Here is a 20,239-nt window from a genome sequence, read left to right as displayed (position 1 = left end):
TGATACTAATTAAGGTCCCATTCAGGTCAAACAGAATCAGGGTGCTGCTGTTGCCTCACTAGGAAGGCTCTGCAACACTAAATGGATCAGGGACCTTAATTAATATTATTGGTAACACCTGTGTTTACTATGCTTTTTTAAATCAGTATCACTGCCGTGAAAAGGAGTCTATATCAGGTCTATATGATTTTCCAAGTCAAGAAAACTCGAATATGGGATTATGACTTTTAATTCAAAAGTAATGATTTTCTTTCACTTTATTCATTTATATTGTGCAGTAAAACATCAAACATTTGCTGGTCAAACCTTGATAAATTCTTACATTTGCTTGTTTTAATTTTGATTTTGGCTGCTGATTGATGATACATAGCACCTGGTTTGCAAGTTCAAACTATAAATGTAAAAAACTACACATTGAAAATGAACAAAACTGGCATGATAGTAATTAACACAGAGTATACAAAACATTATATTATATACAAAATATAGGATGTATACATAAACACTTGTTTTGGGATAATGTACAGGGAACAGGTCATTATTTAAAACCCCTCTGCTTCATGACGGGGTCCTGCATCACCCTGTCAGGGTTTATTTCACAATAATGACATACTTGCTGTGCATTATCCAGCTTAATACATGGGTACTTACCAAGAAAAATAGTAATTTCACACAAAATCTAATATTTAAAATGATTTTATTACTCCTCCGCAGTCTCTGATCAGAGCTGTGTCCATAGCAACTGTCTGTTCTTCGTAACAACGGTCTGTCACACAGAAATAACAGACCTGACAGCTGTTATTAGCCAATCATAATTGAGTATTTAACAAAGCCATGTAATAAAGTTAAATAACAAATGTTATTGTCCAAAATTATATCAGGGCACTGATACTGTAAACTTTCACTGGTATTTCTAATAAATGTGAATAAAAAAACCAAAAACAATTATAGAGCCTAATAGAACCTGAATATTAAAAAGTAAATGAAATGCTGCTAACAAATAAAAGCAAGTTATACATATAGGTGCATATCAGACAAAATATATGCCAATACCGATATAGACTGATATAGCTGTGATAGGCCAGTATCGAGCTGATAATATCAATTAAATTATATATCAGTCTGGCTCTACTATAAATATTTAAACACACACATTGAAAACTACAAAAAACTGCTATGATAATAATTAACATGAAGGTATTTTGAAGCCAGTCTGATAACATGAACAGTGTGTGTGCTTGGTTGCTGTAAACTGTAACTCATGAAAACAGAACATCTTCCAGAACAATCGTACCCTCGTCCTCCCGGAGTGATGCCTGCACCGGGCCTCCTGCAGGGGAGGATGTCAGTGGACCAGGTAAAAACATAAACTCTTATTACTGATACAGCCAATTTTATCACTGTATTAAAGCGTCGTACATTTTTTTTTTTTAACCACTGATACCGTAGGTGGTAAAAGTTTATCCAGGAACCAGGGGCTGCAGTCCGCCACATTCCGCCTCAGCACGCCGGCAAATGAAGCGATTTCATTGGACAGGTCTGCTAACGTTAAAAGGGGCGTGAAGTTTGCTGCTAGCGGCTAGTAGGCTCTGTGTGATGATCATCTGGGATCTGGTTCATTCTTGGCGGCGTCCCTGCAGAAACGAAAAACGACCTTTTAGAGCGAATAATATTTACAACAGACACGGTCCAGTTTGCTCGTGTGAGCCGCTGTAGCTATCAGGCTGATGGACAGGAACACGTAGTGAGATGGTGACCCGGCCTCTCTCTGTGGACATGCCATTGTGGCTACTGGCGCTGATGCTAACTTAGCTAGTTAGCCTATCAGGCTAGGTAGCAACAACAACACTAGCTTACATCAGCTAGGTGCGCTTCGTTAGCTAACTACAAGATATACTCACGTTATAAGAATCACGCAGCTGCATCCTCGTAAAATTAACGACACGTACGTTAAACTCTAGGCGAACGCTCATTTAGCTTTTGTTCGGTTTGGCTAATGGTTGCTAATTTACCGCGCTAACGCTAACATGCAGCGGTAGTTCAGCAGCGCTACGGCTGCCTCGCACCAGCAGACTAACGGGTCGGTAGCTAACAGTTACCGGGCATTGTGCGGTATGTAGCTATGGCATGCTAACCATCCATCAGGAAAGTTGGTGACTGGTCATAACGTTTCAGGCAACGTTAGCACAGGCCAGTTCTGGCTGATCATATTAATTGTAATATGAATAATGATAGCGATAACACTGTTGTGATTCATAGTCAGCGTTACATTGCCTGAACAGCGGAGTTAATATAGCCCACAGGGCCTTGCAGATTGCTGTAGGTTAACTTGATCGCGCTAGCCAAACCTGATTGATGCCGTTTCTTCAAAACGTGAAGTTAGCAAAGTTTTCAGAGCAATCATGTAACATCACATCGAGCTGATTAGCCATTGTAAGTTCATGAACTGGTGATAGGTTAGCTATCGAAATGAACAATTCAGGAGTGTTGCCACAAGAAAAGATGGAGCTGGATCTGGAGATCCCATCTTCGTTAGTTCAGAGCGATGGACACTTGAGAAGATCCAACAGTGCACCCATGATAAATGGCTTAAGGTTCAACAACATGCTTTAGTTACAATAATTTGCTGCATCAACCTTTAGTGAATGTGTTTGTCCATTTGCCACACACATTAAAGTAACATTACACAGGCATCATGGGTAGAAGACACCTGACACATGGTTGGTCTGTGAATTTGTCATTCCAGTGATAATTCTCAAGTGTTCCAGAGAGAGGTCCTGCGAAGCCGGAGAAATAGCACTACAGTTGTCAACAGGCCCAACATGGTACAATACTTTATTAAACACATGTTGACTCAAGTAATTTGTCTCCAAATCATTCAGTATTTAATGTTCTGTCCGTGCATGTCCTTCTTTGCAGGTCCCTTCGTCACCCATCCGAGCCCCCAGCACCAGACTTCATCAGATAAAACAAGTAAGAAAGGGCGTTGTTGCGTTTTGACATGTTTTGAAATGTTGCATGTTGAGGGGCATGTCAGACCACTGTCTCCCTCTCAAGCCATAGGGAGTGACGGTGTCTTAAAAACATGCCAGAGCAGCACTTTCTGGAGTTCACAGGGCCATCGATCTTTTAAGAGTTGATCAATTGGTAGTATCAGACTCCAACAGAGGAAATGTTAGCTCTGGTGTCATCTACTGGTTGAATTTAATTTCCATAAACAGTTGAGTTTAGCTTAAATTCCGAGTCAAGGGCATGATAATAGCAAAATGTGTAGTTTGTACTTTTGAAATTTGTTCGAATTAAGTATTTTAGAACGAATACTTTATAACCATTAACCCTCTTGTGTACTCTTGCAGGAAGAGGGTGTAGACGTGATGAACCGAGAGACTGCTCATGAACGGTAAGCTATGTATTTGACTGCTATTAGTGGAGGAACAGATGTCCTTGAATTATTACTTCGATAACATGACACTATGACACTATATAGCACTCGCTCAATTAGTTGATCCATTGTCTGGACATGAAGTGTTAGAAAATGCTGAAAAATGTTTATTGCTGTTTCCTTGAGGCCAGGGTGACATCCTCAAATGTCTTCTTTTGTCCACAACCCAAAGATAGTCGGTTTACTGTCGTAGAGAAGTAAAAGAAAAAACAACAGAAAATATTCACATTGGAGAAGCTGAAAACAGAGAATTTGGACACTATTTCTCAAAAAATGACTCAAGACACTTAATTGATCATCAGAATGATTAGCAGTTAATTTAATATTTTAGAATTAATCAGTTGATTAATCATTGCAGCTCTATCAAAGTTTAAAATGCTGGTATTGTGACAGTGTTTGTTGCGGTAAAATGCGTATAAGAATCAACTTATTTCTTGTTTTCTATTTTTGTAAAATAAAGGGAAGTTCAAGCCGCCATGCAGATGAGCCAGTCCTGGGAAGAAAGTCTCAGTCTGGTAAAGAGTGACTCTTCATTACAGTTTGTCCAACCCCCATCAGTGTTGTTGATGTGTTCCGTTTCTATGAATCCTTGAAAGTCAGCTGTTGTACCTTCCCACTGCATGTTTTGGCCCCGGGCCACTGTTGGCCTCTCTCGATTTCTGTAGAGAGGACAAGTACAAACATGCTAGATTAACACAGTGGGAGTTAACAGGGCCACCAGTCTCTCAAGGTCAGGCTGAGTTGGTAGTATAATACTCCAACATTGTGTTTTTAATTTGATATTTACTACCTCACTACGCAGCACTGTATAGATGTGATGAAAGATGTGGTAATTGTGTGTTCTTAGAGCGACAATGATTTGGAGAAGTCGGCATCTTCGTCTCCAAAGCGCATTGACTTTGTGCCTGTGTCGCCTGCCCCGTCCCCCACCAGAGGGATAGGAAAAAAGGTACGTCTGACCTCAGTGTGTTTACATGCACACAACCTGATTATACTGTGTGTAACCAGATGAAGGTAATGGTTAAAGCATGGTCTGCAGTAACATGATTTTCTCAACAACTCAGGATCAGATTCATGAATGGAAAGTCAGTGTGTCAGCTTGCAGGAAGCAATTTATTAACAAGAAAAAAAAAAAACTTGACAGAACTTCCAGTTGAACTTTTTGGGTAAATATGTTTCTTTCTAAAAACAAAACCAGCACATGCCTGATCCTGTACTTGTATTTTCCTCGATAATACAGTTCACAGTGCCCACTTTATGTGCATTAAAGTAATTAAAAGCAATCTACCATATAGGTGTAACATACGAATAGCTCTGCAGTACACAGAATTACCTGCATCCAAGCTGTTCTTTACTTTTTTCCTACAAAATAACAGTGCGAACAAACTAAACTAAAAATATTTAATTTGGCTCTTATCACAGTGCCACTTAGTGCAGCACTGGTTTACAAAGAACCAAGTAAACAAACCAAAAGATGTCTTTTTATAAATGGTTCTAATCAATTCCACTTAGTGCAGCATTGTAGTAAAACTAGGACAGTGTCTGAAATGCAGAGTTAAGAGTGTGAGGCGTAGCGGGGCTCCACTGCAGCAATGGTCTTGTCATCCAAAGCCATGAATTCAATTAACCTTCTCTGTAATCTTTTTTGGCCTAGCTGCTGTCTCAAGGGAATTTCTCTCTCCTGTTTAAAAGTATCCTCCAGTGTTTGTTGCTTCATTTCAGCTTTTGCTCGAGTTACCTGAGTGACCTCGCTGCGTTCTCGTGTGCTTTATTTTTTAGTTCCTGTATCGAGCAATTGAAAAAAGCAGTGAATGCAGCTCTGTTACTAATACCTCACAAAATGCATGCGTTGCAGACGTTACGTATGGTTGCTGGATGGCTTTCGTTTTCCAGTTTAAAAATATTTCCACACCGCAGACATTTTAGCTGCATCCTGCCAAGAATTGAGCTCTCTGTTCAAGGCACTTCAGTGACTACTGACCTGAAACAAGAGACTGGGCCTAAGTTCGTGCTCATTATAGCAGATACTGATCACTTAAAGTCTTTATTGTCTCTCATGCCAATCTTTGAGATCTGACTGCGACATCCCTTAATAAATGCTGCATTCATCTTGACAAATAACATGTCTGTTGATGTGGTTTTGCCTGCTTCATTTTGACCTGATAACTTCTTCAGTATACGAACACAGCAGAGCCAGTAATCAAAGTATTGCCTTAATCTCCCAGTCAAATTCTGAATGCATTTCTGTAGGGCTGCAACCAACAATAATCTTAATCATTGATTAATAGATTAGTTGTTTGGTCCATAAAATGCTGAAAAATGTGCAGTGTTGTCCAAAGCCCAAGATGACGCCCTCTTATGTCTTGCTTTAACCAAAGATATTCAGTTCACTGTCATAAAGTAGTAAAGAAACCAGAGAATATTCACTTTATAAGAAGATGGAATCTGGGAATTTTGACTTGTGTTGAAAAATGACTCATAATCATTGCAGCTCTACATTTATACACATTTTGATGCTGCTGATGAATCTTTGACCTCATTCCCTTCTTGTCTGTGTCACTTTTCTCTGAGCAGCAGTGTTTCTCTCCTTCACTACAAATCCTTGTGAGCAGTAATGGCCTAACACCAAGTCCAATACCCAGCCCGACACGGCGCTTCAGGTGAGCACCAAGACTTTGATAACCGCAGTTAACCTTTATAATTTACCAGTGTTACTTTACTTCTGTTTTAAACATGTATTTGATGAACATAATTTTTTTTTACTGTGAAACTAGAGTCGCCCCATCTGGGCCCAGTTTGACCAGTTTCTCCCTGGTGGCATAAAATGGGTGTCACTATGCCATTCTTAGTACTAAAAACTTTACAACCATTTAGTGCTGTAACTACTTATATATTTATATCTGTGTAAATCATAATCATTTAATCTTTATGACAGATATTAAGATGATTTTGTAACTTTAGTTGCCACTTGTGGCTGCATTTCCAAATATACTGCTTTGACAAAGTGTGTTTTCTGTGCTCTTTAGCCGACGGAGTCAAAGCCCGATCAACTGCATCAGAGCCAGCATACTCGGGCCAATTAAACGCAAAGGTAAAGTATCTTTAAATGTCCTACAATCCTAAATGCTTTTAGAACAATTATTCTCGTATCTATTTCAATTCTGCTACAGTAGCCACTTTATTTATGGATAGAGGAAGTGATCTGTTAGGCAATAAGAGAAATGTCCACTGTATGATTATGAATGTACTTCCCAATGGAAAGAGAACATTATAAAGCCAATTTAAAAGACATTCAAAACCTATATTTTTGTGTGACCTCATTTGACGCCTCGGTAAAGTTCTTTTTAGGGACCTTCTCCAAACCTGTGGTTATTGCATAATGACTGAGGTATTATATTTCTTAGTACTCTACTGATAGTTCACTTGTTTCTCTTGGTCTTTTTGTCACATTCAAAGTGTAATTCTCAAATGTAACCATCCAAGACTGCACTGGTTCTCTGGTAATGACCCAAAAAGTTTTCTACTTTATACTGTCAGATAATGATGGCAATAAAACACTCGATTTCATCCAAATGTCCCCTTTCAGATCAGCCACAGACTGTATATTGAGACAGATTTCTAAATGTCACGGGTCCTTTCCTCTGCAGGTGAGATGGAGACAGAGAGTCAGCCTAAGAGGCTCTTTCAGGGTACCACCACCATGCTGTCTTCTGATGTCTCCAACCTGTCGGATCTCAGTTCCTGGTAAGACTTGGTGGATCAACAAAAAATGTCCAAACCAAAATCAGTGTCAGGACTCAAGCTGTGTTTATATGCACCCCAATATTCCATATTAATAACCGAAACAGAATAAAAATGCCTAATGTAAAAACCTGAATTAGAAGACGCTGGCATGATCAGAAGAAATTTTCAGTACCCTTTGATAATTCTTCAATAGGAAAAATGAGTTCTGCAGTCCAAATAGTGAGTTTAAGCCATAGATGGTACATTAAATAGGTTGCAGAGTTGAAGCTCGGGCAGGTTACCTGCAGGCTGCAGGCACACTGAACTTATACAAGAGCAGAACGAGCACAACATCATACTTCGGCAATGACAAGCAACAGCGAGTCGTACATTGTAAGCTGATCAGCTGTCTGTAACGGTCAGTTGTCTCTTGATGTAAAGCTAAGCCAGTTACCTCAAACAAAAGCCCGCTGGGCTGAAAATACACACTCTGGAGTAAAAGTTCAGTGACTGCCTGCCAGACTATATTAAAATATTGCTCAATTTAACTGTTATAAAATATCTACTCCTTTTAAAAGATTATTAATTATGTCTTAAAACTCATAAGCAGACACTTATTCAGTCAACATTCTGTATTAATTTTAGCTCCATAAAAAGTGAAAAAACATGAAAAAGGCAAACAAAAACAGATTCTGCATCAGAATGGAATTTTAAAGGAGAACATGATGGTCGTTTTGTTGTCAGAGAAGAGAGTTTCAATTTGGCGTGTTTCTTTAATCATTTCATGATTTAGTATGTTAATGTATTACAGATTTCTCTTTAAATAATCTGCAGGAATGATTTGTAAAAAATACATATTTAAGAAAACTTTTTTTTTTGCCATAGTGGTCAAACTATTTTACCCTCCTTCCATGTAATGCAATAAATGGTTCAGTCTGTCACGCTGCTGTAAGGTAAAAGTTAAACAGCCCGTCACCTCATCCAGTAAACTTTCAAAGTGCCCAGCTGTCAAAACCTTCTGAGATCATCTTGTCCTGGACACAAACAAGATGCACAACAGGCCTGCATGTGGTTGTAACATTAGGTGATGTGAACAAGTTTCTTGATGAGTTATAAACATCCTCTTGCAGTCTTGATTCTTTTCTTGAATCTTCTATTTAAAGATCGCAGAAGTATGTGCTGCTGAGACTGCTGCTTAATTAGAACAACAGAGGTGCACATATTGTTCCCAGGACAGGATGTGGGTCCATCTTGAAAACTGTATCGGCTGGAGGAACCTGTTCTTCTGTTTTATTTCTGGCAGATTAGACGCATCAAAGCAGGCGTAACCGCTTTGTGCCTGTCAGAAATGAAATACATGTTTGAGGCATGTAAACAGACATCTCATCTAATCACTTTATTTAGCGTCCGTGTCAACAGTTAAGTTGGAACAGAATGTTTTCAGTGAGGTTTAAAAATATTGTATTGACTAGCTGTCTGACTGCTAACACACAGCCATTGGCTAGAAACTTGATTGTGTTACACCTCAACCTCGCTCACAAAAAGTTGTACAGTAGATTTTGTAAAAATGTACATTAAAATGTAATATTTACCCCGGACGCTCCAAGAATATTAGAATTTTTTTCTTCTTTTTCCAGTCACTCTCCAGATCTGCTGGATGGCAGCCTCAGCAGCGTCGGCTCCTCCACCGACTCACCGGGCAAGATGGAGGGAGTGTCGCCCTCCTCGTCCAGCAATTCCCCCTTCGCTTCCCTCCAGGATTTGTCCCCGAAGTGAGCACGGGGAGCGTGAGAGACACCATAAAGGACTGGCGCCAAGAAGCCTCTCTCCAGGGAACAAGTTTCCCCCCTCAGACCCTCCACCTCACCATCGGCTAGATTCGGTTTAAGTGGAAAGTTTGTTTCTGAGCGGCTGTTTTCATGGCTACAGTTTGGAGGATCTAGATGTGTTTGAATTAAGGAAATGAAAGCCATGGATGATTATTAGCGAGTAAGAGGTGAGCCTAGTGAAACTAGGAGCGACTGAAGACACTGTGAGCACCAGCTGCTAGTAGAGGATCTTGGATGGTGCTTGGCTTTCGTAGTGATATTGTGTTCATAAAGTGGCTAACGCTTCAAATCTGTCCTACCAGTTCCCCTCACTGGAGAGAGACATTGAGCACTGGACAAACAGAAAGACTATTGGATGTGTACATTTTCCCTGTTGTCGTGCTGGAAAACTTCTGTCCACAGGCCTTTGTATGTACGCAGATTTTGTAAGAAAAGATTTAACTTATTGTTTTCCTGCTTTGTTTGTAATTATGTACATATTAACCATGTCCAAATGTCGTACATAGTTTTAAGTTTGTGATTGGCTGTGAGGTGAATGTGGGCACAAGTCTTCAGCAGCAAACGTTTTTTCTTTGTAAAGGAACAAACTACTTCTGGGGTACAACTATGGAGATTTCCTTACTGTTATACTGTAAGAGAAGTTATGTTTTCAGCAGATATTCTTAATATTTTTTATTATAGAGGCTGTGAACTGTGGTGATTATTTTTTTCAGTTTGAATTTCAAGCCCCTTCCCCACGAGCTGCTGCAACTTTAATTGCCTTGAGTGAGCAATTGATGCCGCCAGGAGTTAGCTGTGGGTGAAAAACAAAAACTGCTGGGCTTTCAACACTAAATGCTCCTCTGTATCCTGTGTTATCGTCAGGATGTTTTTGTAGATAAGCAGAGTATAGAAATTATTCAGTGTTCTTTTTCTTTTGGGCGAAATGTTCTTATTTATGAAAAAAAAAAAGTTTATTATAAGAATTGGATGGTGATAGTTTTCTATCCCCAGTAAAAGAGAACAGTTTGTGTTTTCATTTACACCAAATCAACTGACGGCTGGAACGTGCAGCAAAAACAAAAATGGCACCGTCACATTGTGAGTAAAGAGACTGTTTCTGCTGTGGTTACATTTATTAAGCTTTCCTTTTTTTTTTTGTTTTGCACAGGAAACTCGATCCTGTCATGTTTCAGCCTGTGAACGAGCAGGAGAGAAGTAAAACTTGACTTTCTCATGAAACAAAAAAAAAAAAAAAAAAAAAATACAGTATGTAAAAGTCCAGCCTGTACTGTGATTTTTTTGCACCTGGATTTGCTCTCAACTGTCATGGCCCCTTGGTCCGTATCGCCTGTGTAACGTCTCGGCCCCTTCATGGCTCTGCAGCCTTCAATGTGTATGTACAAGAGGAAATGATTGTAAATCATTTTATGGAAGTGTGCCCTTTAATTTAAAGAGAAAGCGTGGTTGCAGTTCATTTACTGAATGTTTTTTCCCCTTTATACAAATAAGAAAATGGAAAAAGCGGTCAGCTTGCCCTGCTGTAGACAAGATATTTTTTTGAGGATGATTGTTTTCCCCTCCAGTCATCTTACGAAGTGTTCAGGGTATGAAAATAATCTTATCCTATACTGTATGTCTGTAATGGAGAGGCTGTAATCTGCCAAGCTGGCTAACACCACGCCCATGCTTGTGTCTTTTGTGATTGCAATCGTAGTGGACATCAGGACTAAATAAATTATTTCTTTATTATGTGTGTGAAGATGTTTTGAATATTCCAGGACATACGTTTCTTGTCTGCAGCACTAAAATGTACACATGCTAATTTAAAATGACTGTTGCATCCAGGGCCGCAGCAGCAGCCCTAAACTTACCTAAATCGTTTTGTTTTTTCCCCCCTCGTTTGTGAGTGAGATCTATTTTCTCGTGCCGGTGTGATCACATGAAATCCGATCTTTTCTATTCTGATTTGGAGTTGGAGCACTTTTCATATGTGGTCCTAAATCAGATACAGATTTAATTTTTTGTAATGTGACCTCAGTGAGAACTGTCAGATGGGAATTCCACAAAAAGCCATAATTGAAAATGTCTTTCTCACTCAGACTACTTGAAATACACGAGTCATCTTTTGAAATAAGAAACATATGTGTGTGCACTAATTGATAATACAACTGATATGTTTTTGTTAATAAGGACAAGACTGTGTTTTTAAATTTAATGCAAGAAGTCAGTGTCACCACTAAAGCAGTTAGACTGAAGGCACCCAAATGGTCAGCAGCGGCCCTAAAAATATATTTATAGAGCTATATAATTCAGTTTCAGTGGTTTTGTGTTGTATTTGTGTGACTGAAGTTTATAGTTTAGCCACGATTTTTTTTATAGACTGAAGATTGAAGTAGTTTGACAGTAAAATAAAGTGATACGTTAAAAGATAAGATATTAGAAATAGGGTAATGTTTTCTTTGAAATATTTTGACAAATATACTCACTATATCTACTTTCAAGAGGAAGCAGAGTGTGTTAACAAGAAACAAGTAGACACTGAACGTCCTCATGAAGTTTTCAGATCACATAAAAATTCAGAGCCGTGACAACCGTTCAGTGTCCGGTAATGAAAATTAAGATTTTGTTGTCTAAATTATCATCTGCTCACAAATTTGTTGGCTTCCGCTTCTCATCAGCTTACAGCTGAAACCATAAACACTGACATCAGCTGTCTCCATGGTTACTTTATAACAACAGTCTGAAGTGTTTGTTATTGTTCTTCTGTGCATGAGGGTCAGTTCAGGACCATCAACAGTTCACACTGGAATCTGATACTGACCACATTTAAAAAAAATGTAGTTATCTAAACAATAAAGTGGAATTTAGCAATACGGTACGGAAGCCACTGAAACAAGAAATATCCACATGGTGAGTCATAATTATGAGATAAAAAAGTCAATATTATGAGATAAGGTTCAAAAATTGTGGGATAAAAAGTCACAATTATAAATAATAGTTGAAATTATGACTTTTAAACTCATAATTTTGACTTTTTCTCTCTTAATTGACTTTTTATCTCATAGTTTTACCTTTATATCTCATAGTTGTGACTTTTTACCTTATAATTTTGACTTATATCTCATAAGTTTGACATTTTAATAGCATTATTTTGACGTTTTATCTCATAATTCTGATTTACCATGGGGATATTTTTTTTTTTCAGTAGTGGAAATGGGGTTCCATACCAGTGTGAATATTTATTTTAATAATTTTTGTTTATTTTGAGTAACAGAGAGTAGATTAAACAGGTGTTACCAGTGATACTGATTAAAGTTCAGTTTCATTCAGGATCAGGATGCTGCTCTTGACTCACTGGAGAGACTCTGTGTCACTTCACTGTCACAAGACTTTAATAAGTATCACTGTTAACACCTGTGTTTATTATTTCATATCAATATAGCTTCACTTAAAAACATCTATTTTGAGGTTTTACGACAAAACAAACCTTCTGAAGCGTCACTTTGCGCTCTGGGCGACTTTGCCAACATTTCTCACTGTTTTTTAGATTTTTTTAGAAACCAAACAATCTAATGTGGAAAATAATGAGCAGATTAATTCATAAAAAACATAGTTAGTTTTAGTCATTACGAAAAATAGTTCAAAATGAGCTCCAACCAATTACAGTAACAATAAAATCCTGCTTTTACATTCATGCAGTCATACTGACATAATGATCTGAGTAAAAACAGTCAGTCTGCATTCAGTTCTAGTAATTTTATGTTTCCTGATTATACTTAAAAAGTTTTACTTAAACATTTTCGGCACTGGATTTTGTAACAGAATATTTTGCAGTGTGGTATTAATACTTTATCTGAAGTAATAGATCTGAGCACTTTGTCCCCCTCCTGTCTATCAAGGTAAACAAACACTCAATGATTTTATAGTTAAGAGCTGCAACAATTAGTTTATTGCTCCAACAGTCAATCGAAAGGAAATTAATTGCCAACTATTTTGTTTTTCAATTAATCAGTTTCAGTAATTTTCAAGCAAAACTGTTGACAATTTCTGGTTTCAGGATTTGTGGCTTTTCTTTGTTTGAGTCTTTGGGTTTTGGATTGTTGGAATTGGTGAGGAGCATTTTTTCACACTTTTCTGACATTTTATAATAGCTGCAGCAACTGGTTGATTAGTTGTAAACTAATAAATTAATCGCCAACTATTTTGATAATCCAATAATCATTTTGAGTCATTTTCAGAAGGAAAAGAAAGAAAAACTGATTTCAGCTTCTCAAATGTGATTATTTTCTGGTTTCTTTACTCTTCTATGACAGTAAATAAATATCTTTAAATAAATATCTTTGGGTTGAGAGTTTGAGGGTGTCGCCCCGGGCTTTGAGACATAGGGATTCAATATTTTTCAGTTAATTAATTGAGAAAATGATCACCTGATTAATATAAAATGAAAAGCCCCAATATAGTTACTGTGCTCCGTGTTTTTTGTCTGGTCCTGTTCTGTAATTCCAGATTACCTACCAGCCACCTGGCCAGTGGACCCTAATTTATTTTTCTGCCAAACTTTACCCACATTTGTGTTAATTTTGGACCCTGTGCGTAAGCAGTGGTAAATCATGTTCTTCTCTGTTGTTAAACCTGATAACGTGCAGCCCCGAGGGAGACCGGGGGATTATTTTCAGAAACCATCATTACAGAACAAACAGAGGCCTTATTGTCCCCTTATGTGCTCCACAACCTCCTGATCAAACTGGTAAAATGCAGGGAATAACCTGGTTTGATCTATTGAGACTTTATTAAACGTTTGATGAAGCATTGATATAGTACGGCCAACAAACCACTGTCTTTTCCTTTCGTGACGTAAAAAGTTTCTCACCGCTGGAAAAAACTCATTCAGATAAGGTCTCCACACATGCAAATAACTGCATTTAGTCCTCAGAGTTCTACACTAAAAATGCTTTAAAACATCAATATAATGATGGTTACAGGTGAATACCATAACAAAAGTTTAATGGCTTTATATACATACATGTCTTTGCATGTCCTTCACACTCAGGTTGACCATGTTCTGTTACATAATGGCAATAGAAATACAGACACGGGGGAAAATGAGGCCAGACAACACTGTGAATGGCTTCATGTTTCTTCACAGGTCCTGCTCAGGAGCAGCTCCTCTCACACTACCTCTGACCTACACGCGCGCCGCAGGTCTCCACTCTCTGCATCAGTTCGGTATCGGTGTCAGTTTATGCGTTGACACACACGTAATGTGGATTTGAAAACGAGTATACTAAAATGTATTTGTCGAGGGAGCGGGGCGATTTGACTAAAGGACCCCGTCTCCCTCGCCGTCAGCTGTACTCATCAAGGCGCGGCGGCGCCGCCGGCGTGAGCAGGTTCTCTTGTCTTTAGATCATTTTCCCTCCTCCCCGTCGGCTCACAGCGCTTCATGTGCGTAGGATGACCATCGTAAGAAGACCTAAAATATAACGAGAAAACAAAAAAGGAGAGCGCAACATGACATCGTATCCTCCAACACACACTCTGTCAGTAATGTGATTTCATGAACTACAGCAGTGTAGTTCACATTTAACCTTTAAATAGGCAGCACATGCAAATTTTTCAGAAAATTAATTACAGTAATTGCTATTTTCTTATTTATCTAGGCTAAAATTACACAATTTCATGATTTTTTTCTTTTTTTAAATATGACCTTTGTCAGCTGCTGTTGGCTACTTTCTTTCATGTTTTGAATTATTTTAAGTGAAAAAAAAAATGAGCAGTAGTTACTCATACATGTTTTGAACAATGGAAACAAATCAAATCTTCGAATAAACAATGAGTATTAACATTTATTAACATCTTATTCCTGTTTTATTCTACCAACTTCCCTACACCAGCAGTATCCTATCAGGTGGCAAAATTACAGACATCACAGCTCTTTCTTCCTGAACTGTAGACCAATATTTATACCTTCAGATTATTGATTATCTGTAGAGTGAAGGCCTAAAAACTTGGGTATATCTGTGAGTGATTATCTCTGTTTTATATCCTGATTTGTGCAACATATCCTGGAGAATACAGACGTTCGATAGCTGATCATCAAAGTTGTGAAAATGTAAATCACTATTTAGACTTTTTTCTAAAACAAAATCTCCCTAAAATATAATAAATATTTAAAAAAAATAACATTTGCCTTATGGACAGTGTCAGTGTTTATGCTGCCATTTTGGATTTTGGTACAAATGAGGAGCTTGTTTTTGACTGTTGCTTAAAGAGACGTCACCTGAGGACTTGACCCCTCCCCCCCTCCAGTGTTTCTCATGCAACCACTTATTGCCCCTCCCCCGACATCATGTCAAATGACTGGTTACAGGAACCATTTAGGGGAAAGTGTTTTTTTTTTTTTTTACATACAATGCAACCCTCATTCTGTCTCTTCTATTTGCATAAGTTCGTGTGATTCTTTTTTCACTTACCGAGAACGTAAGCAGCTACAAGTTTCTTGTTAACACTTAAGTGGAGGTAGACAGGCACAGTAGATTCTTGCTCCCCCAGCGTCGGGAGCATCAGGGCGGCCATACAAACCAGCCCAAGCAGCACCGTCAGCAGACTGGGGCCTCCAGCAACAGGACGGCTCTCTGTCAGACACACACACACACACACACCGGGATTAGATGCATCTCTCAGAATGATTCACAAGTTATTTAAAGGATGTAAACAAATCCTGTGAAATGAACAAAACCAGTAATGCGTTAAGTGTGTCTTCTGTGGCTCTTTTAGCCCCGAGCCCAGTGGTTACTCCTGAGAACATAAATTTGTAATGTCAGGAAGATATACTTTCTTTTCTTTTCTTTTTTTTTTTTTTGAAGGCTAAATAATGTTCTTAAACAGAATAAATTTTTGGGGACCTTTACAGACAGATTTGGTGCTCTGCAGAATCAACCACAGCAGGATGGTGTATGTGGAAAAGACAGAAAATAAACGCTATAAAAAGCTGTGCTTTTAATAGGTTTTCGACAACAATGGAGGCGGCAGAGAGGAATAATATATATCAGGCGTTGGATACACAGACTGCTAAACTTGTTGCTAGGATCACTTCAGCGTTGGTTTATTCTTTACTCAGGATATGTTGACAATACAAGATACAGTGAAAATCACCAGATTTCTATTCTTTAACAAACACGTTACGGCAAAGTAAAGTCAAACTTATTAAGTAGCTTGCATTTAAGTGATAATGCCGTAGCTTAACAACCACAGATCAGACAGTGAAACTAATGAAATGATAACTATGCACTCAGAATGGCAAAATATTTCTGCACATGTTGATACAAGTAAACAGTGAGACTCCACCACTTTAATATTGATGTGTTCAGTGCTGCCAGATTAGTAGGTTTACACCCAGTCAGGCTGTTTTGGGCTTCACTGTGCAGGGTACAATGGACTTGGGGATGATTTGGGTGGTTTATCATGAGCTGGGCTGGTATTTAAAAATTTAAAAATGTATTCATAAAATGTATTTCTGAGTACATCCAGTCACTTTTTTAATTCTGCTGAAGGGATATGAATTATCATCATTACTGCAGCCCTGTAGCTTGACCCTATGAACACAAGTAGTGTGAAGTGTTTCTGACAGTCTGTATTTCCATCCGAACAGAAACTTCAATGCCTGAAACATCACCACATCATCATTTGTTCAGCTTTTTTATAGCATGGATTGCATTTACTTCTCCCTGTTTCCTCTCTCTCTCTCCCTCCCTCCCTCTTCATGCGTGTGCATGTGGGGGCGCACTTTAAGTAGGCATAATGCTTGTTTCTGTTTGCCGACTTAGATAAAAAAAAACAAAAAAACACTTTTTATAGCAGCGAGCATAAGTAGAAAATGTATTGCACCATGTAGCCTCCTTTCTGTGTTCTAGGGCACTTGTGAAAACCTGAATTGTTGTTTTAGTATTCTGTCATATTGAAAAAAATGTGATGAATTGCAATACTGTTGCTATTGTTTATGAATTAATTTATATTGTTTAATATAGATAATATTTGGATGTTTTTTTTATCAGCTTGGGCAGATACTGAACAATTATTGGGCCAGAAAACATCGAACCAGTCTGATAACACTTGATACACTGCTAAATGAAGTTACAGCATACACATAAAGTGAAGATACATTTTACCCTCTATGCACTGAGGCTTTGGCTTGTATTTCAGTTTTAAATGACAGCCTGTCAGTGATTACTTACACTGTTGTTATCCTACTACTTTGATAACATAAAAGTTCTGTTTTAATTTATACAAAAAGATATAACTCTGTGTGACCTGAAACCAGAAGGTATCAGTGAAAAAAAACATGTCTTGCTACAAGATCAAATATGAATCAGGAGATGATTATAATCTGTACATTATTATCTTATTATTGTCATACTATATTTATGGAACACATCAGCGTTTTTACACTAGATAAGATAGGTATATACAATATCCTGTAAGTGGTAATGAGGTCCCACGTTTTAGTTTATTAGCATGTGGCTCCATCTAGTGGTAACACCACGCAACAGTCCTCCAGCCTACCTGTCTGAAATGCAGTCTGCTCAAAAAACTCGCTGTCTGCAAACTGCTCTTTGAGTCTGCGTTCCTCATCTTGGGGCCGGGGGCTGGGCGGCTCCTGTGAGGCCGAGGGACGGAGCGTGGCCGTCACCTCTTTACGGCCCAGAGCTTTCCGCTGGCTCTGCTCCGACACCTGAAGGCGGAACTTGTCGTACACCCCGTAATGGCATGCCCGCACATCTCTGTGTCTGATCACTCTGTGAGGACAGACAAAGTTGGGCTCTTTAAGACAGGAAAGTCGGCTGTGTTGACAACTGTCTGACTCGAAACCTACAGTCAGAACTGCACAACAAACCTACATGTTAATATTTAGCAAAGTAAGCAATAAACAATCCTGGTTATAGCAGGTTTCACGGGAACAGCAAGCTCATAGATAAGAAATGAGACGTATACATAAAAACAAACTCACATGTCAACACAACACTGTGGCTTGACGGCTCCGGTGGCATCCACCACTGTGTACTTGTTTGGCGCTGTGCACAGCACTGATAAAAGAAAAAAAAAAATACAGATTATCTGGATTATCTGTTGGTGTATAACAAACATAACACAGCATGCATACAAATATACTGCGTTTCATGCTGCCGACTGACCTTTAAACTTGAGAGCGAACTCATAGGGGTTGTAGAGGGTGAGCACCTGCTTGTGGGACGTCTGATCATCTGCGTAGAAGACGAGCTCAGTGGGGAACACGAACACGGGAAGGCTTCCTTCCACCAGCTCAGGCTGTCGATGCTGCTGCTGCATTGGCTCCAGCTGAGCTCTTCCCCTTCCCCGTCCGCGGTCTGCCTGGGCCCCCCCACCCCTCTCTCCACAAACTATCAAGCTGTGTAAACTCCCCGTTAGGTGGAAATGGCACTTCCCTCTCTCATCGCCTCAGGGCCGTGACATGGCACTGCGAAGACACACAGGTGATGAATAATAAAGTATATTTACTCAAGAGGCAGCGGCGTGCCACTTCTTTATATTCAGTCACACGTTTCATTTCTGGTCCAGTAAGTTTCATGAGGAAATATTGCATTTGTTTTTCCATCTATGTAACCAACAACTGTTGTTTCTACTTAATTTGTATCTTAATATTCTGCATGTGACAAATACAATGAAGATTACAGGAGATGATGTACTTTAACCTACAGCCAGGGCACAAAGGTGTCACCAGTCAAATGCTGGTAAAATATGCAAATGGATAGTAGATTTGCCTCACTCACTGGCTGAAAACACAAAGGTGAGCTGCTGATAAGCTGTTTAAATTTGAACATTCACTAGCTGTCTGGTTGGTGGACAAAAAAGCTGATTTTTCCACCCTACATACAGCTCAACTGATGCTGGATTTTTTACCTCAATGCCAGAATTTCTTGTTACTTTCTGTCTGGCAAAGATACTGATACATAAGGTTGGGTTTTATATCAAAATCATCATGTGATATAAAACTAGATATCGTCTCTTAGATATTGTTATATTCGTTTCCTCGTTTCAGGGCTGCATCATTGTAAAGTGATATAATTTTCTGAACTTGTGTAAAGCTACATCGAGGTGCTTTTAATTGGTTATGAAACAGTCCGATGTCTCTGTACGACCTACATAAGTTAAAAAGACCATCCACCAAAAGATTGGCTATTTCTGTATAGTTGTCCTTAATGGCTGCCGACGGGTCAGATTCTCTTTAAAATCAGATGAAAGAAGCCTGTGTTTACATTTTCCCAAGCAGAGTTAGAGTGACCGGTACGTTAGCCAGTTAAAAAGAAGCAGGAAAAGATTTTTTATTTAGATCATTTCATTTTCTGGTGTTAATATTTTGTGGTTATTACGGCGGAAACACTACAGCTGTCCACAAGGGCCTCCGAAATCTTTCCTTCGTAATTTATAGATGTTGAACAGCATTGAAGCCCAACATTTAGTCATAACATGAACATTGTAAGACATTTCATAGGACGTTTTCATATTGTGCATATTGTGAATACCCCCCACCCATCTAACCCTCCCTGTATCTCCATGGCTAAAAATATATTGAATATTGGGTCACAAATACATGATGCCAGCCACTATTTGAGAATAGATGGTATGTTATTCTTAGAGAAAATTAAACTTTTATACCTATAATAAGTTACTATTGATTGACATTGGTCCAGCTATGGCTTAAACTATTTAGAGGTACATGAAGCAGTTACACTTACTAGGACGGCACGTATGAAAATCGACAGTTATCATACCATGTACATTTGCTTATCCACAGTTTTGAATTCTACCGTATCAGTGTTATCTTTCAAAAATCAAGTTCATATCCACTTTAAATATAATGTAGTGTTTGTTCACCAAAACAACACTGGTTTTCACTCCTTTAAGAGTCACTGTAATTAATAATGACAACTACTGCATTACACTGTATTTAATGATACTCTGGCACTTCGATATTGTGAAAATCTCAAACTGTCGCAACCCTGAATCTGAAAGGAACCATTCTTCCAAACTAAATGATGAATTGCTTCCATATATCTTTAATTTAACTTGAAGGCAGGATTTTAACGAGGGCATGGCTTCTAAGGTAAATAATTGGATGCTTTCTTTGGCCAGAAGAGATAAATTCAATGAGCGCAGGGCAACAAGAGCAGGCCGGAACAATTGCATTCATGGAACTTGTTCAAGTTGAAACAACCTCAGTTGGACA

General features: G+C 38.6%; 2 protein-coding genes and 1 non-coding gene across 3 annotated transcripts; 2 read left to right on the top strand and 1 right to left on the bottom strand.

Moving 5' to 3' along the window:
• The first annotated feature begins 1,494 nt into the window (after window positions 1-1,494).
• On the top strand, window positions 1,495-10,725 carry pabir2 (PABIR family member 2). Its single transcript, XM_084718747.1, has 10 exons — window positions 1,495-2,594; window positions 2,747-2,825; window positions 2,920-2,973; window positions 3,357-3,400; window positions 3,903-3,957; window positions 4,290-4,391; window positions 6,017-6,102; window positions 6,469-6,533; window positions 7,090-7,186; window positions 8,803-10,725. The coding sequence occupies exons 1-10, from the start codon at window positions 2,470-2,472 to the stop codon at window positions 8,939-8,941; spliced, it is 846 nt and encodes a 281-aa protein (XP_084574873.1). The 5' UTR covers window positions 1,495-2,469; the 3' UTR covers window positions 8,942-10,725.
• On the top strand, window positions 4,059-4,208 carry LOC146326474 (small nucleolar RNA U109). The gene has a single exon (XR_014770639.1). It is a non-coding gene; the product is annotated as a small nucleolar RNA U109 (small nucleolar RNA).
• Window positions 10,726-13,746: 3,021 nt separating the features above from the next.
• mospd1 (motile sperm domain containing 1) lies at window positions 13,747-19,028 on the bottom strand. Its single transcript, XM_084718746.1, has 5 exons — window positions 18,168-19,028; window positions 17,984-18,059; window positions 17,539-17,771; window positions 15,450-15,611; window positions 13,747-14,449 (listed from the first exon to the last, which is right to left on the bottom strand). Exons 1-5 carry the CDS (start codon window positions 18,319-18,321, stop codon window positions 14,418-14,420), a joined length of 657 nt encoding a protein of 218 aa, XP_084574872.1. The 5' UTR covers window positions 18,322-19,028; the 3' UTR covers window positions 13,747-14,417.
• Window positions 19,029-20,239: the final 1,211 nt, after the last annotated feature.

This window comes from Lutjanus erythropterus, chromosome 5 (genome assembly GCF_056507025.1).
Source record: "Lutjanus erythropterus isolate fLutEry1 chromosome 5, fLutEry1.hap2, whole genome shotgun sequence".
NCBI lineage: Eukaryota > Metazoa > Chordata > Actinopteri > Lutjaniformes > Lutjanidae > Lutjanus > Lutjanus erythropterus.
Note: the sequence above shows the minus strand (reverse complement) of the source record. Positions and strands in the feature narration are given on the sequence as shown.

Bases quoted from the DNA above. Each gene is read 5' to 3' on its own strand.
- pabir2 (XM_084718747.1), top strand. From the start codon at position 2,470: ATGAACAATTCAGGAGTGTTGCCACAAGAAAAGATGGAGCTGGATCTG. The intron at 2,595-2,746 runs GTTCAACAACAT...TTGTCATTCCAG, and splicing joins CCCATGATAAATGGCTTAAG to TGATAATTCTCAAGTGTTCC. The intron at 7,187-8,802 runs GTAAGACTTGGT...TTCTTTTTCCAG, and splicing joins CTGTCGGATCTCAGTTCCTG to TCACTCTCCAGATCTGCTGG.
- mospd1 (XM_084718746.1), bottom strand. From the start codon at position 18,321: ATGCAGCAGCAGCATCGACAGCCTGAGCTGGTGGAAGGAAGCCTTCCC. The intron at 18,060-18,167 runs GTCAGTCGGCAG...TTCTTTTATCAG, and splicing joins GTTCGCTCTCAAGTTTAAAG to TGCTGTGCACAGCGCCAAAC. The intron at 14,450-15,449 runs GTAAGTGAAAAA...GTTATATTTTAG, and splicing joins TGTAGCTGCTTACGTTCTCG to GTCTTCTTACGATGGTCATC.